This window comes from Arabidopsis lyrata, assembly GCF_000004255.2.
Source record: "Arabidopsis lyrata subsp. lyrata unplaced genomic scaffold ARALYscaffold_1, whole genome shotgun sequence".
NCBI lineage: Eukaryota > Viridiplantae > Streptophyta > Magnoliopsida > Brassicales > Brassicaceae > Arabidopsis > Arabidopsis lyrata.
Genome location: NW_003302555.1, coordinates 2340792 through 2362998, shown reverse-complemented (window position 1 = coordinate 2362998; position 22207 = coordinate 2340792). Strand labels below are relative to the sequence as shown.

General features: G+C 35.1%; 4 protein-coding genes and 1 non-coding gene across 9 annotated transcripts; 1 reads left to right on the top strand and 4 right to left on the bottom strand.

Annotated features, from left to right (window-relative positions):
- Window positions 1–78: 78 nt before the first annotated feature.
- Window positions 79–1668, bottom strand: LOC9328408. Of its 2 annotated transcripts, none has more exons than XM_002889562.2 (4): window positions 1464–1663; window positions 1072–1271; window positions 460–899; window positions 79–374 (listed from the first exon to the last, which is right to left on the bottom strand). In XM_002889562.2, the coding sequence occupies exons 1-4, from the start codon at window positions 1597–1599 to the stop codon at window positions 335–337; spliced, it is 816 nt and encodes a 271-aa protein (XP_002889608.1). In that variant the 5' UTR covers window positions 1600–1663; the 3' UTR covers window positions 79–334. The 2 variants fall into 2 exon arrangements, with proteins under 2 accessions (XP_002889608.1, XP_020867814.1); XM_021012155.1 differs by having other exon boundaries at window positions 109–393; window positions 1464–1668.
- Window positions 1669–1687: 19 nt separating this feature from the next.
- On the top strand, window positions 1688–3244 carry LOC9325672. 2 transcript variants are annotated; one of them, XR_002329305.1, is made up of 4 exons: window positions 1766–1867; window positions 1937–2034; window positions 2377–2449; window positions 2943–3244. XR_002329305.1 is itself a non-coding variant. In XM_021012158.1 (3 exons), the coding sequence occupies exons 2-3, from the start codon at window positions 1950–1952 to the stop codon at window positions 2460–2462; spliced, it is 171 nt and encodes a 56-aa protein (XP_020867817.1). In that variant the 5' UTR covers window positions 1688–1867; window positions 1937–1949; the 3' UTR covers window positions 2463–2477. The 2 variants fall into 2 exon arrangements, 1 of the variants encoding a protein (XP_020867817.1); XM_021012158.1 differs by lacking the exon at window positions 2943–3244 and having other exon boundaries at window positions 1688–1867; window positions 2377–2477.
- A 38-nt stretch (window positions 3245–3282) lies between these two features.
- LOC9325671 lies at window positions 3283–4428 on the bottom strand. Of its 2 annotated transcripts, XM_021012157.1 has the most exons (3): window positions 4308–4428; window positions 3951–4068; window positions 3283–3867 (listed from the first exon to the last, which is right to left on the bottom strand). In XM_021012157.1, exon 3 carries the CDS (start codon window positions 3834–3836, stop codon window positions 3417–3419), a length of 420 nt encoding a protein of 139 aa, XP_020867816.1. In that variant the 5' UTR covers window positions 3837–3867; window positions 3951–4068; window positions 4308–4428; the 3' UTR covers window positions 3283–3416. The 2 variants fall into 2 exon arrangements, with proteins under 2 accessions (XP_020867816.1, XP_002889607.1); XM_002889561.2 differs by lacking the exon at window positions 3951–4068 and having other exon boundaries at window positions 4308–4426.
- Window positions 4429–4927: 499 nt separating this feature from the next.
- On the bottom strand, window positions 4928–16141 carry LOC9328407 (callose synthase 7). 2 transcript variants are annotated; one of them, XM_002889560.2, is made up of 41 exons: window positions 15477–16141; window positions 15107–15207; window positions 14810–14922; window positions 14627–14714; window positions 14427–14537; window positions 14185–14337; window positions 13999–14088; window positions 13821–13912; window positions 13569–13692; window positions 13268–13402; window positions 13104–13180; window positions 12925–13015; window positions 12593–12715; window positions 12396–12513; window positions 11918–12302; window positions 11699–11759; window positions 11388–11469; window positions 11257–11306; window positions 11102–11188; window positions 10925–11029; window positions 10739–10833; window positions 10562–10643; window positions 10315–10478; window positions 10109–10232; window positions 9902–10005; window positions 9627–9750; window positions 9395–9546; window positions 9089–9198; window positions 8887–9006; window positions 8737–8805; window positions 8377–8566; window positions 8185–8296; window positions 7885–8007; window positions 7690–7808; window positions 7482–7565; window positions 7180–7292; window positions 6872–7101; window positions 5972–6769; window positions 5837–5887; window positions 5488–5673; window positions 4928–5409 (listed from the first exon to the last, which is right to left on the bottom strand). In XM_002889560.2, the coding sequence occupies exons 1-41, from the start codon at window positions 15706–15708 to the stop codon at window positions 5164–5166; spliced, it is 5814 nt and encodes a 1937-aa protein (XP_002889606.1). In that variant the 5' UTR covers window positions 15709–16141; the 3' UTR covers window positions 4928–5163. The 2 variants fall into 2 exon arrangements, with proteins under 2 accessions (XP_002889606.1, XP_020868044.1); XM_021012385.1 differs by lacking the exons at window positions 14185–14337; window positions 14427–14537; window positions 14627–14714; ... (1 more) ...; window positions 15107–15207; window positions 15477–16141 and having other exon boundaries at window positions 13821–13922; window positions 13999–14078.
- A 204-nt stretch (window positions 16142–16345) lies between these two features.
- TRNAI-AAU lies at window positions 16346–16419 on the bottom strand. Its single transcript has one exon. It is a non-coding gene; the product is annotated as a tRNA-Ile (tRNA).
- Window positions 16420–22207: the final 5788 nt, after the last annotated feature.

Here is a 22207-nt window from a genome sequence, read left to right as displayed (position 1 = left end):
TAATGAAATGATTTCATAGTTAGTTGAAATCAATATTAAATGTGTACATCTAATTGTATGTTATTCTTTACTTAATCATGCTCCGAAGTATTGATATCACATTAATAATCATCATCCCACAACAACAACATTAACGTGAACGACCATATTAACTTCATATCACATCAAAATTTAATGTAGCACCTTAGAAGATATCAATATTCACACCAAGAAAATGACTATATACCTGTCTAAGCAGACTGATTAAAGAAATGGTAAATTAACTTTTCATACCAAGAGTGGTTTCATTTCTTTAGTTCACTGTGCTGCGCTGGTAAGTAATGCTTAATGCACACTAACTGATGTTTGCCTCCTTGCAAATGATATCTGCGATTCTACACAAGCAAAACATATCTAAATGGACTAAGTAATGCTGCAGTGATTAGAAAGTAATACTTAGTGATGTTTTGAATGCATTACCTTTCCCTCACACGACGAATCTCTTCAAGAATTTCTGCAGTCTGCTGAACCTTTAGATTCTTGGGTTTATCTTCATGATTAAGCACCAAGAATGCAACATTCACAACCGTGACTAGTTCAGCTTCGATTCTGCTAAGTTTCTGGTCTAAACTTTCCAAGAAAGATTCATAAGAAGACACTTCTTTAAGGATGCTACCAGTTGAAACATCTTCTAGTACATGATTATCGGTATTGAGAAGTTCTTGGTAATCCTCAGAATTCCTTTCAATAAGTTGACTTCCCTCAGAATCCAAGTGAGTGTAGTCATTTGCGTGCCCGTCTTCAGTAGATTTGGGCTTTGGCGATACAATGTGGATTCCACCTGAAGTACTATTCTCTCCATCCTCTTCGAGATCCAAAGATATATTGCCTATCAGCTGTGTTTCCTTGACAGATATTGCCTGAAACCAAACCAAGCTTCTCAAGACATGGTTAGATAGGTTTCTTGGACAATTGAAACAAACAACCAACCAAAACTATAATATTTCGTTTTTTAAGTCTTTTTCTCAAACAGGTTATACACAACAGAACTAGGACTGCTGAGATAACAAGTAAGCTCTTGTTTGTATCTACCTCGTTAAGTTTAGAAGAAAGCGTATCGAGCAACTCAATACGAGCTTTGGCCTTGTCCAAAGCTTGCATAACCTTTTTCTTCTGAAGAAGTAACTCTCTTGCATCATTCTCTTTCCCTGTTTGAACATTCACAGCTGCTTGTTTCCGTAGATTCTCAGCAGCCTCAGATAATCTCAGAAGTCTCAACCTATTACTGTTTGCTGGACCAACAACAACAAGAGACAAAAAAAAAAAAAAATCAAAAGTCTAAGACTTTCACATGACACATGTTCAGATACCATAAAGACTCATATGGATTTGCTTTCATTCATTCTAGATTTTGGGTATCTAAAGCCAGGAAACGACGATTGATTCACTCCACTGAGTCCAATTAAAACGAATAAAGATTCGACCTTTGGCACGGGTGGACTCTGCCTCCGCGTGAAGCCGATCGAGCTTGGAGCGAAGAAGGTCGGAATTTGCTGTGACGCAGAAGCACCGAGACCGAGCAACCACCACCAGAGCTCCGCCGATGCCCGTCGTCACCATCTTTGGTCTTCTTCTTACAAAGCAACACGCGCGGGGATTGCAGGGGGGACCTTTCTTTCTTTGCAGTGAGATGTTATCCGGTTAGTTCTGAAAACCGGTATTGAAGAATAATAAACCGGCTAAACCGTGGTGGGAAAATGAATTGAGGATGAGATTAAACCGTCACAGACTTTTCCAGCTTTGACGTCTCCGTCCCATAGATCGAGAATCTCCTGGCGTTTTGCAATCCTGTTTGGTATCAACCAGTTCTCTCTGTCAGATTTACCAGGTAAATTTTGAATCTTGGATCGGGTTTTTGTCAATTTCAGATTTGTAATCTCCCGCTTCTCCACTGTAGGAATCGATCAGATATGAACTGGGTTCAACGCAAAATCTACCTTTATAATGTCACATTCGGGCTCTACATGCTTGATTGGTGGGAACGATATCTCTTCAGTATCCTTTTTTACTTTCTCTATCCCTCTATGCTTGATTCGTTCTCTTCATCGATCTACTCTTCCATTAGAAAGATGCAAGTTTTGATTTTTACATCGTTGGTGATATGATATATGGTGGCATTCAATTCTGTTCTCTTGTGTTGTCGTCTAAAGCATCAGTTTTAGAATTTTGTTTTCATGTTAAGAGTTTGGATTATAATCTCTCTACTTAATGAATAATTTACTACTTTCAATTGCGATTACGTTGATAAGTTATACCCTCTGGAAGTGTTAAAGTTTGGCTTTTTAGGACTTGAGATCTCTGCTTGCATCTTCTTTGTCTTTCCTCAACTCTTTTCAGATTCTTTGGTGGTAGTTTTGATGTGGTTCGTTATATACAACGGTACTCGCTACTTTTCGGAGCTTTTCCAGAGGTATAAAACTTGATCCTTGTTTGTGCACACCTTTTGGTTGTTAAGTTTTCCTTGGCACTAATTTTGCTTTTTGTTGCAACAGTTTCTCGTAACTTATCTAATTCTTTTTGCTAGCTTGGTCTTATGGGTTCATTATCGGGTTTCTAAGGGATGAGTGTTATGATACAATATGCTGTTTGGCCTCATCTTCATCTCTGAAACAAGATTCACGGTTTCCCATGATTCCTAGTTTATGTTTTCCTAGGATTTTTGCAAGACAAAAGATGGTTCATGTCTTATACACTACCTTACCTTCTCTTGTGCATTTAGTTGGGGTAGAGATAAATACGTCAGACCATCTGCTTAATCCTCCCCATAGTTTGCCTGATGAATTGACTGCTGCTTGCTATCTGAATCTTTCTTAGGCTGTTTTGAGAAACGTTTGAAGCTCTATCTTGATAATTTTCTATTTGCACTCACAGCTCAAGTACATTCTTTTATCCGCTCATTGCAGGCATTTGACATGAAAACAGGTCTTGTTTCTTGCACAGTAGAGCACCAAAAAGCCTGGAACCTTCAAAGGCATGCATGTTTGGTTTCAATTCTGAGACGTATACCAGCAAAATCCCCTTTTTCGGCATCACCTCTCATTTTGTCAATTTTCCTCCAAAGGCTCTAGGACTGTTCGTATGTCTCTGTATTATTTGTTTCCAGGTTTTTGCAATTAACAGAAATGATTTGTAGACGCGTAAGATCGCAAGTCTTCCTGTTGTATTTCCAAATCACTTTGAGACATGATCTAAGCATACTTCTTTGGTTTTTGGTGTCTTTGTAACAAGTGAATGCTTCTCCCATGCTACAGAAAGTTATTCACCCTTTCGATTACAAACATAATACATATAGTTTGCAGGAGTTGAAGAACTTGCGGATTACATATAAGAGAGCATAATTGTTAAGAGGGAACTCTGTTCTAACCTAGAATACGAATTTAAGAAGAATCAGTAACCCAATCCTTTGGCAGTGCAGCGTTGAAAATCTGAAACAGTAAAGCTTGATCTCTCTTGTCTGGTCTTTTTGAACAAAATCCTTTATGCAGACCAAGTTCAACAGCTTCTCTTCCTTCTTCCGCTATTCTTTTCCTAATAGCCACCAAAGAATTTTGCGTATGAGAAGCTGCTTCGTCCTTGACATCTCCATCTCCATATTCAGTATTCTCTCCTCCAACATCTTGGCGTCCGCCTTTCTCTGGCCTTCCCCACCATTTGTTTGACACAGTTGTTAACCCGCCTGATGGGAATCCAAATTTGAACTCATCTAACGCTGCCACTGTCTTTGCCAAATTAGTGTTAGCCCATACATTGGACTTGCCACTCTTGTTCCCACCATGCTGCACCGTCGAATGCATCATCGTCCTTGGGTTGTGATTATGTTAGGAACCACTGTAATCAAGAGAAACATGAATCAAAGGGAAAGAAAAAATAAACCAGTTGGCAAGCAACAGATCAAGAAGAAGACTAAAAACCGAATAGAGAAAAGGGTTTCTCCGTTTAAAAGCAGAGCAAAATCTCAAAAGCACAAAGAAAAAATCCCAGAAGCCTCTAGAACCAGACATAGATACTCAATTCAACGCTTCCGGCTTCCTGAAATTCAATCTGTATAAGGCACCAGATCTGGAATCAGACTTTCTAGACTCTAAACGACTCAAAACGTTATGGATTTCACAAAAGTCCAGAGCTTTTCCAATTTTCATCTGTACATACCCAATGGTGGCACTAAACCCCTAATTTCACGAAGCCAAAGAGCTTTATACCAAGTATCAAGTTTAAAACATTCGGTAGAGAAACTAATCGTCAAATTTTCACAATTCACAAATACATACCAGAAAGGAAGATGGTTTTGTTGGAGTCTCGTTTGGTCTATATCAATTTTCCGACTTTCTCAGTGCTCTTCTTCAACAGTTGGATTTTGAGTGTTCGCAGATGTTTTAGAAAAGTGACAAGGATCCAAGTGTAATTTCCACTAAACCTCAATACAAATTAATGAATTATTTAGGCGGTGTTATTCAATGATGGATTTTAATAGAATTGAAATCCACAACTAATTCAGTGTTATTAACCTAATGATTCTAAACCTAACTCTAATAGATTTTAAAGTTTGGTGTTATTCAACTAAGATTTAAAATGCTTCATTAAAATCCAGTGTTATTCAAAACTAAAAGACTTGTAAAATCTTTGTATATCAAATAATTTGAAATGAAACATCTTTGGATTTCATAAGTAAATTATTAGAATCATAATCCAAAATATTCCAAAATATACTGCAGAGATTTTGAACTCCACACCAACATATTGTTAAAAACAATATCAGAAATCAATCAGTTTTGCTTCTTCCTCTGTTTTTTTTTTTTTTTGAACTACAGTCTTGTATTGCTGGAGACATTTTTTGAAGAAGACGAAATTAAAAAAAAGAGAGACATCTTTTGTTACACAGACAGATTAGTAATAGTGGTTAGAGAGGTCTTTGTATCATGTTTTTGATTCCAAAGAAATTGTCACAGACTTTTTAGTATACCTACTTGAACAAATGGCCTAGGCTGAACAACAACATTTACTATGAGTATGAGGTCTTATCTCAAGTAGTCTAAACATCTTTTCTATGTTCTCAAGGACAATCAATTAAACAGATGAAAGAAATAATTGGAGAAGACGAAGAAGAAGAGAGCGGTTTGAGCCACACTACTTGGTGGAAGGTGTATCTTTGTCTTTCTTTCCGGCGAGAATCATAGATATCTGCAGACCGCGACTGAAGGCTTGATTAAACAACAGTCTGGTTTGGAACTCGGACACAAATGGGAACCATGATAAGACCGCAATGGGTGTGAATATCACCAGCCCCATTATGTACTCATAAGCTCTCCCTAGCTCTTTCACTGAGTCCCAGAATCCTAATCCCTTGAATACGCTACGCAGCGCTTGCCCGATCTTCAAAACATAGCAACGGATTAACAAACTTATTATTCTCATGGAAAGATGAATTATTTTTGGGCAGCTAAGACTTACAAGAAGAAGAGCCCATCCAGTAGGCAAGAAAGCGAGGATCGAAGCAAAGAGATCCGAGACTGTGAGGCCGCAGACTACAAATAATAGTGTCATGATTGACAAGAAACCAAGGAAGAGAAGCACCTTGAGAATCCTGAACATAACCTGAAAATCTGTACCAAACTTCCGTCTACCCATTGATACCATCTGTCAAATAAGTAAACGACACAATCATAAATGTGAAAGTGAAAGGACAGATAAACCATTGTTCTAAAACCTGAAAGACTGTCTAATAGAGTTGGCTGAAGATTTTTTTCTGGTTTTGAAGAGGGTAAAAAAGCTTTAAAACAGATTAGTTTCGGAGCCTTACCTTTAGCACGAGAAGAACTGACAACAAGACTGCCCAAGAGAGTCCATAAACCTTAAAGAAGAAAAGGGTAAAGTTGTTGGAATTTCCAAAGCTATAGAAAAGGGAAGTATCAAAGCTTATGCCGAAATACTTTACCAGAAATGTTGTGTCGCGGTGAGCGATGTTGAGGTGGTAGACAATTCCATACTGGTAAAGGAGAAAACGCAAAGCGAGAAGTATCTCTAGAACCCTTCCTCTTAAATTTGTGTGCTTGAGGTGTTCTTGCTCTATATCCCACCATGATTCCCAACTTTTGTCAAGAACGATTCCTATGCCACCGCGGTTTCCCATCCACCGTTTCCAGTCAGTCCAGTCGTCCACCGTCTTTTGCCACTCAAACCCAGATGGGTTGAATATAAATGGAGCAAACAACCAGGAAGTCACCAGGAACCACATAGAAAATGTGATGTATAGATAAGTACTTGAGCTACGGTAAGAAGTTCCATAAACTTGATATACAACTAGTAGTATGACCAACTCCAGTCCCTTAACAAAATGGCTTCGCGAATATAGTCTGTAGTTTTCCGCAAATTTCGCATGGAAAACAACAAACCCTCGACCAGTTGCTCGGTACTTAGAGCCTCCATGCAAAATTGTCCTTCCAAAGTAATGCGCTTTTGTTCCCAGCTGAAACGTGAAGAAAACAGAGGCAAGCTGAAGCTGCATTATGATGAAATCACCCAAGGCCGTGCGAAACCCTTTTTCTAGGCCAATTTCCATAACCATTGGTAGAACCATCAGAAAACCTAATTGGAAAACAGATTGGGCTGCTAATGCCTGCTCAAGGGCATTGGACTGATGTACAGTTGCACTTTGCAGAATCTCTTTTTCTAATCCGCTCAATACCAGATAAAGACGCCCATAAAGGAACACATATACCGTGAGCACCGTTATCTGAAACAGAAAATACAATTTTAAAAATCCCAAGATTCCAACCATAAGTATAGGGCAGAGCTACAAAAGGAAATAACTATTTGAATGAGGAATTAGGCATACCATACTACTGAAATAGAAACCAACAGTGGTGAAGTAAAATGAGAGCATCCTGTAGAAATCAAACCGGCGTCCAAGTCGGTAAACGTCACGACTTAGTGTTTGTTCTCCATTACCATTCGCAACTTTGGCTTCAAAAAATGAAATCTGATTCATCCCTACATCACGCCCTTTCCCTGCTTGAATATACTCGTGATGTGTGATGTAACCCCCACGAAGAGTTGAATTGTACCCTGGATGTTACCATGATTAGCCATCACAAATACACAAAAAAATTTAGAAAACAAACGCTTGTTAAGATCGTTCTCTACCTGCAAAGATATCTTCGCTTAAGTTTATTATCTTTGAAGCCTTGCTAATGCCTCCCCTTGTGATGTGGAAGATTCTATCAAATATATCAGGATGGCCATAATGGAAACGCACCCTGTAAAAGAATCATAAGTAAGTTTTCTAACGAATCCAAGCTAGTTTTCTCTCCAGAACAAAAAGATTCTAACTATAATATAATCTATTAGGTTCAATGATGCAGGGACTACTACTTTTAAAGTAGGATTTGAAGATATAAAGGAAGGATTGGAAGGTTCTTTTCCATAGTCACAAGATATGAGAATACCTCAGAGGATTTGCCAGAACACGTTGGCCGATGGTTACGAAACTTGTTTCTTGATTCGACATAAACCAAGCAAGTGAAGAAACACTGCAGGGTCAGAAATAAGTCAGACGAGAACGATAAAGAAAACTATATATTCTGTGGAGGAGACAGACTCACAGACATGTACAATAAAAATCAAGAACGACCGAATGTATGAAGAATCTCAGACCTTCCAGTAAATATGTGTTCACGAAGACCCAAAATTGTAGGATTTCTCTTGCCACGTCGACCTTCATCAAATTCTTGTAGCACGTTTCTCATTTTGAAAGACTCTTCAAAGTAGTTGTCCTGAAATGGAAAAAAGGAAGGAGAATATATAGTTGGAATAAAAGAAATGGCTGAGGGATAGAGAGACGAAAGCTACCTGGTTCATGTCTATGGTCTGGAGTGCTTCACCGCGAGTGAAAATGATGGCATGGTTTTGATTCTCAGGTTTTCCTTCACCAATTTCAGTGGGAGGGCCGGGAAGTTTGATACGATATATTTCCTTAAAAATCAAGAGCAAAGTTCAGGACAAATAGGTGACTATATTTGGTTTTAATGTGGGACTGGCAATAAATTAGTAATATATAAACTTTATAAAATTTTCTTTGTGATCTAAAACGAGGTAAGCAAGGAAGTGGCTATATATATGAACTTATTAATGTAAATTGCCTTTGCATACCTCATCTAATTTGTCACATCCTTTGAGCAGCACAGAGTAGAATACTTTTTGTGATTTTCCATTAACTGTCTCCTCCCTTTCATCTATATAGGCAACACGCAAGGACGGATACCTAACCATAATGTATAATTAAAACTAAGCTAGAAGAATAAGCTTATGAAAGTTTCATTTCAAACACGAGAACTTTCTTACTTTAGCATGAGCTGTAAAATGTTATTGTAACAACTACGGTCCCGGCTTTCACTTGACTTTTTCTGGTTCCCATAGACCTGACATGACACGACATATGTGAATTTTAAATCTGCAAGAGCTCGTGCACGGTCAGTAAAAGCCTTTCGATCATCTTCATTTGATTCTGAGGGAAGAAAGCCACCATTGGTAGCTGCATGAAGTAAATAGAGTTCATATTACAAAACTTCGTAGCAAGCAAGATTAACTTTCCAAGAAGTTTTGACAACTAAATGAGGCAGTGGAAGATACTTAGACAGAGAAGGCCAAACCACAAAATCTGTAAAACATTCAATATATTAAGAATGGAGAATAAGTACAAACCGTTTTCTCCAGTGTATTCCTGGAAACATTGAAGTTCGAGAGCCACTCTGTAGTACATCATTCCCCTAACTAGCAATAGTAAGGAATATTAGCGATCGCAGAGCGAATACAACATATCAGAAAACCCTACATCGTTTTGATAGTGTATACCTGTCCTTGAAAGGGTCTGGCCTCTATAAGATACCCATTGGCGGAGTTGCTCTGCCTTGTCTTTCTCAGATAAATTCCGTTTCAAATCATTTACACGTTCGCAATAGTTTGACCATTCCTCTGTTATGCAGTCATTTTCATTCAGTAAACTTTAAATTTGTTATAAACACGTAAAAAAAAAAGCACCAAAATAGAAGCTTACCAGGATATATCCTCTGTAGGTAAAACAAAATAGTTATTCCATCTTCATTTTCCTTGTTCAGTTCTTCCTCCGAATAGAGAACATCCTCTTTGTAATAAGGAGTTAAGACACTAAACATATATTTTGGAAAACAATGGTTACTTGCTTTCAAGATCATTTAAAAGTAGTAAACAGAAGAAGACTCGGATCATGTCTAGGACCATTCTGACTTGTAGCTATCTTTTTTTTTTTTTTTCCTCATACTTGTATTTATCAAAGTTGTGATTCAACAGTATTTTTCTTGAGGTATTAAGCTATAACATGTACCTAAAGGATAACATGTCACGAACTCGGGGAGCATCTGGCATATTCATGAATAAGGAATTTGCAAAGAATGTCATACGACGACGAGCTTCCAAACTTTGTGGGATATTTATTGCGGATTCTTTAACGGTCACAAGTAACAAAAGTCTTACAACCTACAAAATTAGAACGAAAGAATGAGATACAAAAGCAGGAGATATGGCTGTTTACATCAGACAAAGAAAAAATTGTGTACCTTTTCCCTCCAAGATACGTTCTGAGTCAGACGAAGATCTATCTTTTCAAACCGTTGTTCAAACCGTTGTTGTTTCTTGTCGCTTTCAATATCACCACTTTGAAAATGAGCCCTTTCAAGGATTCTACAGGTAGAATGACAAAGCATGTTTCATGGAGAAGTTTTTTGGGATTACACAATCAAGGATTGTTGGAAACTAGAGAGAAGAAAAACAGAGGAGCTTTTCTTGCATAGGAAATGAGGCAAACTTTTACATAAGAACTATCAGGACTTACTCGTGACCGTTAACCATAACATCTTGCGTGATGATTTCAATAATATCCTGGAGAACATTGATTATCTGAGACTTGTAAGTTTCATCTTCCTCGTAATCACTTAGCTGTCAACAAGACCAAAATTCATTGAGAGAGGTGGAGTGAATTAACACACGCAAAATGATAAGTATTGGTATTGGAGGCAAGACTATTCTATATTAATATTACCAGGATTTTTAAGAATTTCTCTAGCTTGTCACTGAGCAAAGGCATACCAGTCATCCGGAATTCACTTAAAAATCTATGTTGTTGGATGCTAACATCTACTTCATAGCAAATCTCCCTTACAATCCTATATAGATTGGAAGACAGCAGTAGTATAGTTAGTAGGCCATCCTCAATTAGGTTAAGATTGGATGTTGAGAAATACTCACCTCTTATCAGATTCATCTTGAAGAAGGCCATATATTATGTCTCTCACGGTTTCATAAGCCTCAACCACTGCGTAATGCATATAGTATTCGCTTTTAATTTTCTTGAATAAGTCAACGTCCTCTTTTCCCTTGAAATCTTTAGCCATGTCTAATGCTATTGGAATCTGTTACCAAAAGGTAAACACAATTCAGCAAGAAGAGATAATGGATGGCGTGAAGAGGTTACTAAGTGATCTGTACTATTTACCTTGCTAGCAAGCAAGAAAGGAGGCCATTGCACAACAGAAACATCTCCAGAAGACGAAGGTACAAGTAGCAAATCTCTTTCTCTACACACCAAAGAAGCAAAGAACACGAGTATGTTTATGAAATGAACTTAGGAGGTAACTTTGATCAGTCTATACAAGATAAAAAGTCCTCAAACCTATCGCTGATCAGATCTTCATCCCGCATAGTAAGTATGAACTTATTCCACACCTGTGAGAACCTCGCAATGTCTTCTTCGTCCACTGTGTCGTCCTGCATTACTCAAATGTTACATTTTCACCCACAAAATAAAAATTGTTGGCATACACTGTCTTATCATTAAATTTGCATGTGTGGCTAATACCAAGTGCTTTCTCTTTGCATGACCGAGAGGTAACGGTGTAAGTTTAATACAGAAAGCAGATGGAACAAGTTTAAATCTGGACCGCAACATTCCAAGTGTGCGTATCTGCAAAAGTAAAAATGGAGGTTAAATAACTAAGAAAAATATGCAGTATACTAAGAGAAGTTCAACAATTACCTCCCCGAGATGGCTGAAAGCTCCATATATCCCACCAAATAGAGTAGAGAATATGGCATACCATATTTGTGTATCCATAAAATAAACCTAAACATGAATTAAAGTTCAGGGTATTGGAAATATTCTCTTCAAGTTATTCAATACAGATTACTTACCAAGACGATTGGACCCCATATGGAGATGATTACCCCAATGTTATGAGTGGCTGCATGAATATCATATATTCTGTTAATATAAAAAGTAGTTGATGGCAGTGCAAGAGGATGCTATGAGTAAGGATCACTACCATTTGGAAAGAACTCGTGCCACTGGTAATTTACGACATGCATATCCCATATTAACTTCGTTGGGTTGACAAGTGGTAATATCTGTCCGGGCATCATCAACAGTATACATGTTAAAATATAGCTGCAACAAAAGGATGCTTATAGCAAAGATTTAGATGATAATTACGACTACAATCTGCCTAATAGACATCACAGAGTGAAGGAATGTGAAACTAAATGAGGGTATTATTAACGGTAAACATGAGAGTCTACATTCCATCAGTAGAAACAAAAATTGAGTTATAAGTTTCAGCATAAGAAGCTAATTTACCTCCACATAGTAGCTGAAAGCGAGCTTGCTTAGTAACAGCATGACCCAAAAGAATGTATACCTAAGACATCATGAATTGAGCAGAAATATTAATCATTTGGAAGCATAAATAGAGTTGTGACCAATATTTTCATACCACGTCCAGTTTGCAACAATAAGAGGTTTTTATAAGGAAAAATAGAGAAGAAAACTACAATGAATAAGATCATTTTTCCTTACTTGAAAAGTGCAAACATTTCTTCATGCATTCCTCTACCAATATACAATTTAGGCTGAGCCCACCACATGATAAGTGTGACAATTCGCATGTTTGATCGCTCCATGATTCTCCGCAGAGGTGGAAGTAAGAAAAACACAGCAGCCAAAATATTTGGTAAGACATATAAGGCAATAGCATAGTTGTATAATGACTGGTGAAGCCAACTCCCAACCCAGCTGCTGAAGAACTTTATTAGTCCAGTTGGATTCTGGACTGACTTCGAGTAAGTAATTGGCAACATGATGGCCCACATGGCTGCCATTAAAAATTTTGTGATGTATCGCATAATTTGGGAAAACTTTAGGCTCTTCCAAGCACCAAAACTAAGAATTAAATCCAGTGTCGCTGCAATTCATAGAAGAACAAATGATTATACCAATATGGTTATATATTTTTAGCATATGGGTAATGTCAAACTAAAACGGAATTAGAAGTTACCTTGTAGAAGATTAAGAAAAGCTGAAGTGATGAAAATGGTTAACACGTTTCTAAAGACATCCTTATAAAAAATGGCAAGAATGGATCCTGATGGATGCCATGCAACTATTATCATAGTCTGAAAAATCATAGAATTATTACATACATTTAATGTATCAGACCAGAAGTTGAGTGAGAATTTTAATTTAGAATCCTACCTGTAGAGACAATACAAGGAACATCCACATTCGGTCGAAACTTCGATAGAGGTTCCAAAACGTGCGAGCTTCAACAAAATTAGTTTTAGGTTTCCTTTTTCCATGAGATACTTGGTCATGTCTCTGCAATTAATAAAAATTCATTGGTAATCCTCATAAAGGATGAAAACAGAAGTATTCTGGGTTCAGTATAAAATGATAATCGATGCAAGTAAGTATTTGGATATATAAAAGGATATTCATTAATCAAATATTTCCAAGGTACAATTTTAAACTCCATATTAAAGATAAAGATAAAATTAAACTGCTTAAGTAATAATAAATAAACAAACCTCATTCGGAAGTGGTGAGATCTCATCAGTGTGGATGAAAAAATCTGCCTTAGAGTTCATTGGCCATTTCAGCCTAAAACACCTATTATCCCTAAAAAATTAAAATGAATGTGCTCAGATAGCAACACTTGACTAATACATATAAATATATAATGGCAAATCAAGCTAAGAAAACTCACCAAAAGTACTCATTCAGATCATCATAGTTTCTCCATTTTGAATGGCTTGCCTTTCCCATTTTGTTTCTCCTGACTTCCTTTTCTCACAAAATAAGCTGTTTTTCTTAGCAGAAAGAAGCAATATGCAAGGGAAAAAAACGAAACTGCTTCAGAAAGTTACGTACCTTACGTAAGACCTGGTAGATTGGTGTTATAACATTCCTTAAGAATGCCTCTTCGTCAGGTGCACCTGCCTCATATGTGTCCCCAGTTACAGGGTACACATTTCCAAACAGAATTCCATGAACTTCATTGGCCATCTTCACAAGAACATTTAAGAAAACAACATTGTTACTTAAATGTAATTTATACTATAAAGAGGTTCCTTAAAAACATAAGTACACAGATAAATTAGTGTGTCCGTTGTTATTTGTTTGTGGAAACAAAATAAGAGGAAAGGAAGAACATTGAACTTAGAAAACCTACATTGTGGAAAATGTAGCAAAGACATTCAGGCATGAAGCGGACATTTGATGCTTCACCCCATATGAGAAGATAAAGGCTGATATACAAAAGGCTCAGTTGTTGCTCATCGCAACCTGGAGGAAATCTGCCAATAGGAAAACCATCCACCAACAGAAATGATTTTTAGAGTAGAAGAGATGTAAGGTAAGTTTTTTTTTTTTCTTGAAATTACTCAGAATTTAATAATTTGATTTATCGAAGAGATAATGATACCTCAAATATGACTCACACCGCAAATACTTGCACCATGACCTGTAATTCTTGAAGTATTTTTCCATCAACTTCCTCACGGTGCTAGGCTTTAGCTAGATTTTCCTTGAAGTTAGTAAATAGTTGTAAAATCCTTAAGAGAAGGAAGCTTTGTCTTCGCCCACAAAGTACAAAAATTTACCTCAACATAATTCTCAAGATCCCTCTTCCTCACATCGATGTTGGCAAGTAGCAGTATGAGATGCTCCCTCTGATTAGCTACATTTCCTCGCTTTCACCATGAAAATAGGAAGACTAATCATGACATATTTCATGGAATAAAAACTTAAAAAGAAAAAAATAGCAAAGAAAGGAACTTGAAAGTTACCTGAAAACCAAAAACCAAAGCAAGCCACTCGAGAATATCATTAAAGGATCTGCCTCTTTCTCTACCCACTTCATCCAGGTTAGCTGAGGCTGAATGGAATCTTGGCCGAGGAAGATTGTCAACATTGCAGACAGCAAGAATTGCCGCCTTAATCTAAATTATAATGGAAAAGAAATATCAGAGAGAATTCAAAATGACCAAAATGATGAACAAGTTAAGTAGGCAATATTTGCACATGCAACCTCAGGGAGTTCCATTACTGCAGTTTTAGCTCCTAAAGCGTACAGCGGAAGAATGTTGTAGTGTTCATACTGTTCTTTCTTTCTTTCAACTTCTTTGGCATATCTAAGGGTCTACATTCAAACAACAGCAAAATGTCAAGTGACACAATTACCCTCTTCATGATAATTAATTATCAGATTGTAAGGGAACACAAATCAACCTTCTCGTCAATTCTTGCTTGAGGAACCACTGTCTTTAAAACATCATACAAGACTGTCGCTATCTGGTAAAGCTTGGCCATCTCCTCCCTATAATGACAAAATCGACAGAAGCAAAAGAGTTAGGAGACATCATTTAAATCATTATCATGTAACGATTCCAAAATATTAAGAAGAGATCTCACGGTGTCTTTTTCCCTTCTCCTTCTTGTATATTATTCTCATAGAAGGTCTGATAGTACAACTGAATTTCTCTCGGGTCACTCTTCGCCAACATAGGTTCTGTAATCTCTTCCTCCTAAAGGAAAAAACAAAAATTCAAGAACTACTATCTCAAGATACATCCAAATGTAAGGGCGGGTCAAGAAAATTGTTGTTGAGTTCACATTTTGGTTTAGACACCACAACTAAAATAAACATTGTTTATCTGCATACTCCAATTCATCAAAGAGAAAAGCATGCCAATCATGAAATCTATTCACCTTCTCTAGCTTGTGCAATAGATAGGTCTTAAATTGACGAACGCCTCGTCCACTTGATGTTGGATCCATTCTATGAGCCTTCTCAAATGCATGGAAGCGACCTAACAAAAGAGAATAAAGTAAAGTGAGAATCTTGATATCCTCATTCTCATTTGCATTCAAGATTTCGTTATTTCAGTTAACAGGACACATCACAAATCGGATTCACTGCCTCTGTGATTGAAACTAAACACTTGCAGAGAATGCCATAGGACTCAAGTAGCTACTCTAATAAACTGATTAAGCTCCACTTTGAAATATTCAAACCCAGAAATCAAGTGAGTGAGAGATAAAAAAAAAAAAAAAAAAAAAAAAAGATGAGAAATCATACAAAGGTAAGCAACCCTTGGGTTATCTTCTTCAATATCATTAGCAACACGAAGAATGGGAGCAATGGAAGCGAGAGAAGAAGGAACAAGCTCGCTGTCAATTGCGCTTTCATCTTCATTAGGATGATCAATCATCATGGTACCAGCTCGTGTCATCCTCCGAGACATAGACCGAACTGGCTGCATTTGCGGCGGCCGCCCATCTTCGGCTCTACCACCACTAGTACTCGCCATAACTGATCAATTTCAAATTCCTCTTCTTCAATACTCGAAGAATCGATGATTATCTTAATACCCATCTTCTTCTTCCCCCTTTTTGTGAATATATATATGTGCAGAGGAAAGCGAAGCGGGAACAGGAGATGAGATTCGTGGAGTGGGGTTTAGGGTTATGCGATTGCTCTACGAGGAAGAAAGGAATGCTAAAGGAGATATTCTAAAAAATTGATTTCTCGATTTGTGTCTTCTTTTACACACAGAAAAAGAATTGATTTTTCCTTTCACTCGCTTTTGAGTTGTGACTTTTTCCATAAATAGGTACGAAAGCAAACCCAGGACGAGGTTTTTGAATCCCTTATTCTCCTTTACGAGATTTTCCGGGATTACTTTTTCCCGGGAAAGTCTGGAGAATTGCTTCTCGGGGAAGTCGAAACGGAGACTATAGGTGGAGCCAGAGAGGACGGCTACGCAACGGCTATAGGAAATCTAGAATACATGACGTTTTAGGTTTTTACTAACTAACAACGTGCCGTTATTATGCTTGCACAACGACACGGAAATAAGCAACTCTTAGTTGGGCCAACTTCTGGCCCATGGGTTCTTAAGAATGTTTTTCTTTTGAGCAGCAAAAGGAAGAAGTAAAAAAAACAATTGGCCCATGCAGGTTTCGAACCTGCGACCTTCGCGTTATTAGCACGACGCTCTAACCAACTGAGCTAATGGGCCTTTACGTTAATAGAATATAAATTTTAGTAGACAATTGTTTTTGTGAGTTGTTTGTAGTCGAGTTATATTATAAGTTGGCTAAAAAAATGCTTTTTTTTTAAGGTATTGGTGTGAAGAACTTGGGGCACATGAGTATGTATGGCAAACGGTAAAATCAAGTATATTTACCTCCCAATTTTTATGAATGTAACAACAACTATTTAACAGTATATCATGCCTTACTTCAATTTCTGTTATAGTTCTATTTACAAACATGTTCATGAACTTAAACCAATAAAAAAAAAAAAAAAAAACATGTTTTATGAACAGTTGCACACTTTGCATAGTTGACGTTTCATATTTGTACGCTTACATTCCGTTTTCACAGTTTCCATCTTTTTTTTGTTGTTGGCAATTAGTCTAGGTTTCTGAACTGGAAGTCTCAAGAATACTTCAAAAGAAAAAAAAAAAAAAACAAAGTGTGGTAGCTATAACTTTAAACTATTCTAATTAAATCTTAATCCCCTCGGCAGGCTTAACCAAATATCTGGACAAATCAACTTTCTTAACGGTCAAATTTTGTTTCCAGCTAATTTGACTTCTTCAACCTATTATTGTTTTCAGCTACTACTTCAACCTATAATTATTATTGCGTACGGCGTGACTAATTGCCGTAAAAAGTAAAGTTAATAAATTAGTTGGAATGTTATCGTATCCCCTGTTAATAATAATAATATCATATCCCCGTAACTTTATAAATATTAAGTATCAATTAATATTAATTTGCTTATAAAGAATGAAATCCAATCAAACGAATGAGCGGCAATTAGGGTTTATCAAAAAAAAAATGAGCATGGCGATATAACAACTCATGATCATATATGTATCCATGTGTCGGAGAAAGAGTGAAGATAGTTGATGTTGTTGTGCTGGTGCGTCGATAAGATCATAAGAGACTATCTTGATTTTATTTATTTATTTATTAATTCTTTACCAATTTTGTCGGAGAGTAGAAAACTCGATAAGCTGCGTCAACATAAAGAAAAACTTTGGTTCGGTCTTCTGTTTCACTTGGAAGAATAACGGTTTAACATCTTCTTATAAAGTCCAAAATTGATTCTAAAATTAAAGTAATATAGAATTCAGTAAAAGAACACTGTACATGATTCAAACAGCCATTTGAACTACAAACTAGATATCCACCCGCGGTATACCGCGGGCCTATATTTTTGTTAAAAAGAAATATAAATTTTTATTGTAAGGCTTCTCTTTTACATATATGCTATTTTTTTTTTTTTAAATGTATATATATATCTATATACGGTAGTATTAGTATATTTTAAGTTCATTTTTGAAATATAGAGATACTGATATATAGGGTATTAAAACTTGGTTTGTACTATTTCTATTGTTTCACCAAAAAAAAAAACTATTGTTTTCAAAATCTTATTATCGTGACCTTTATTTTTACATGTTCTCAAAGGGTTTCAAGTATGAAAGACTCCTAACAGATAACATGAGAAATAAAGGATAGATCACTTGAAAAACTTTGAAATCTGTTGATTGGAAACGTGTGTGTTGATGAATGAAACGACTGCTCTCGACATCTCTTATATAGGGAACAAAAAAATTAGAGTCTTCTAAATTATCGTTATTTTTTTGGTAGTGAAATTAGATTTTGAGATACAAAAATCTTATCTGAGTAAACTAACAAATCCAAAATATTGTGATTGAATAATGATTATCTTGTTTTTAGAAAGATTGTGATCTTTAGAATATTGTTGGAATATGCCAAAATCTATAGCAAATAAATGCACTTTTTTCTCTTCTATTTACGTAGTTACAAAGATATATCCATATGAGATTGCAATCTTTATGTATATGAATTAGTTTCTGAATAAATGTTAAATAAATCGAATCTTCGTGTAAACAATTAATCCCTGTTTTATTATGTGCATTAATTTCGGAAATAAATTAGATTTTGGAAACTAACGTTTAAATTTTCCTAATTAAAAAAATGAATTAATGATTTATATTGTATTAATTATTTATGATAAGGTATGTGGAATAATCATTAGAAATTTAGATTTGATTTTGATTTTATTGTTGTAGTAGTATCTATTTGCTAGATATTCTCGATATTATGTTTAATAGTATTTAAAATTAAATATTTGATTTCCATATCTTTGAAACTCAAATCTAAAAATTAGGGATGTTTAGTTAGTTAATTTATTGTCGATTTGTTTCTAAAGAATTTCAAATATAAGATTGCAATCTTTCCAAATATATGGCTATTTATTAGAAGCATTAATAAGAAAGATTATTTAGGATTAAAATAGGTAACTTAAATATGGATAATAAAAGAATTAATTTCGTTTTAATAAATGTGTTAGTGTTATACTTATACCCGATTGCCATAAAATCATGTCGTTTTAAAGTCGATTTGTTTAAAAATTTCCTAAAATTCCTTATCCAAGATCCGGATAGAGTTAAACCCGGGTAAAACCCGGATCCAAATGAATTAATGCAAAAAATACCCTGTAAAAATGTATATGTAGATTACACATTTAGATATTGACCCGTGGGACAATTTTGACTTTTTAATTTTGTTCTTCATAAATTTATGATTTTCGTAGTATATAAAACTGATTGGTGGTGTATGGTTTTTGATAAATTTAGCTCTTATAGTTAAATGTAGTATTATTTATATTCATATGTATGACAAAATATTTCTTAAAGTAAATAAAAGGATTTGTAAAATTATTCACATACCAAAAATTCTGCCCATTTTCATGGATACGGGATCTTTGTTTAAACTGAAAATTATAGATTTTTTTTTTCTTTTGATTTTTTGAACTTTATATTAAAGTAAAAAAAGTATTTGTAAAATAATTCACAAACCAAAAATTCAGCCCGTTTCTATGGAACAATAAAAAGATTACACCAATTCCAAATCATTTTTTTCAAAAGTGTTTAGTATCTCCGATCTATAAGAATAAAGCAAGAGCCTTAAATTAACACATCAAATACCAAAAGCAGAGTATAAATAAATACTTACATGGAAGAGTAACTCTTGGTGCATGAAAGTCAAATATTAATTGAAAGAATACGGTTATTTGAAAGAGCAAACAAACAAAAAAGCAAACATTGGCTTTCACATGTTCTCCTCAGGGACACATAATCCAGCCAAACATCTTCTTCTTGCAAACATAAAACATATAACGAAACAACAATATTTAATATACAGAGGAAATCTCTTCATCATATTTGAAAACAGTCACTAACCCTTACATGTATACCATCTCTTCCTCCACTGACTTCCCTGCGGATCAAAGACCAACCTTAGAACTGCTTTACCCTCTTGTCCTTATGCTCCGGAAATCATTGTGCGAATTATGATGCTATCAAACTGCTCGTCGTCCTTCCTTCTCAATTCCAATTATCTTCATGTGTGAGTTTGAATGCACAGATGGGACGAAGGTCGGGCTTGAGGCTGGTCGGTAATAAAGCGAAAATTTCCAATTCCTGAATCCAAACACAAAAAATGAAAATATAACATTATATACTAAAAACGGAAACTGAGATTTTAAAAGAGAATAAGCCTAGCTTACCATCATCCTCTAAAGAGAAAAATAACAAAGTGTTTCACATGCAAACTCAGATTAATAATATAATTAGACTATTTTCACAATCTAATACATTATTGGTAATTAATATCTGAATAATGGAAATATAAATGCAGGTGAAGAACACGCGCAGTGGCGGTGGGCACAAGGAATCTGAGGCCGAGGAAGAAGCATATACCCCTACCCAATATCAATACGCCATGCCCTGGGAGGAACAATTTTAAAAAAAAACAATTAACATTCTACGAAAAAAAATCAATAAAATAAAAAGAGAGAAAGCACCACGTGGATAGCTACCTGGCGATACAGAAGGCTTTGTGTGTTTGATGTTGCGATTTCGGTAGAAGAATAAAAAGGCTTTGTGTGTTTGATGGTGGGATGAGAAGTGAAGCTAAAGAGTTTATATAGGCGTGGAAGATTAGGTTACGAAAGTAGTGGTGGCCAAGGTAAATATTCATGCTTTAATCTTTTTAATCAAATCATTCTAATCGGATTTTTTTTTAGGAATATGCTTTAATTCCGATTTTGTATAGTAGTAAATAATTTCCTTAATTCAGTCGGTATGAATATTTGTCAACGATTTCTAAGGACAATATTTAAAAAAAAAAATCAAATAAAAACAATGAATGCTAATGGTGAATGAGTTCAATCTTTTATTTCCATTTCATTGTTTTCTGATAGCATTAATGTCTCAAATTTGTTATCGTAATCTTAGGCAATATTGCCGTAAATCTCTGTATAGATATTTCATTGAAATATTTCAACATTAAATGTTTTTTTTAAAATGTATTTATAGCAAGTGACTAATATTCCTATAATTTCGATAAAATGTATTAAATTCAGTTTGTTGTTTAGATAAATAATTAATGGAAGATCCGATCGAGATATTCTTAAGATATCGAATTGAATATCGTCGGCCTATAATAAAATAATCGTTTTTGATTTCAAAATATTAACTTAAATAGAAATGAAATGAGGATTGTTGAGATGTTTTAGAGATTGTGTCGTTGGGAGTAATTAATTGAGAGAAAAAATGTCCAAATAGAGATTATAGAAAAAAAGAACCAATTAATGTGGGAAGAAGTTAAGGAAATAGAGTTTAAATAGAATTTAATAATTAATGACGTTTTTTATTACAACATTCCTTAAAACTCTTATCCTAGATCCGAATATGATTAAACCGGGTAAAACCCGGATCCAAATGAATTAATGCAAAAAAACCATGTAAAAATGTATATGTAGATTGTTATTTTGATTTTAAATTTATTGCAATTTAAATGGGCAATTGCCTATATTTAATCTGTTATTGTAAAAGAAAAATGACATAGCTTATTATTAGAATATTAAACAAATTTATTAACATAATATATATATATATATATATATATATATATATATATATATATATACTGTTAAAAAAATAAATATGTTTTTTCTTTATAATTTCATAATATATGTATATATTGTTAAAATCTGGACATTTATTATGAGCATAAATATGAAAACGATTTTCCATTAAAATCGGCTATTTATTAGGGTCATTATTATGAAAGATATTAAGACAACATGACTTCATTTATTAGTTTGAAATTAAGACAACATCCCTTAAATTGCTAATCCAAGATCCGAATAGACTAAAACCCGGGTCAAACCCGGATCCAAAAGAATTAAAGCAAAAAAGTACTATAAAAATGTATATGTAGATAAGTCCACCGTTTACATGAGAACTGTTAGGGTCATGTCGAATCTAGATCTTTGAGTACAAACATTCTAAGATTAAAAAGAAATAATTTATATTTTCGAAAATGGCCATATATTAGCTTTTAACCCAAAACTACATATGTATGTAACAAGAAAATGTACGATGTAAATGACATAACTTTCAATTGATCTTTTAAAAATGGTAAAAGCATAATTTTTTTTTTTTTTGATAAGAATGTAAATATTTCATAAAAATGAAAACGTTTTAGGTTTACAATCGACGAAAATTATAGACCTACAGAAATGGTCCCATGACAAAAAAAAGTAAAATATAGAAGCATAAACCATAACTAGAATTCGGTCCATCAACTCAACAAAAGCGATGAAGCTAAAGGAGTTAGATGAAGCGATGATGATTTCGATTGCTCTTCCCAAATTTGTTGTTGGAGAAGAAGAGAACTGCAAGGAGTAGGAGCCTAATT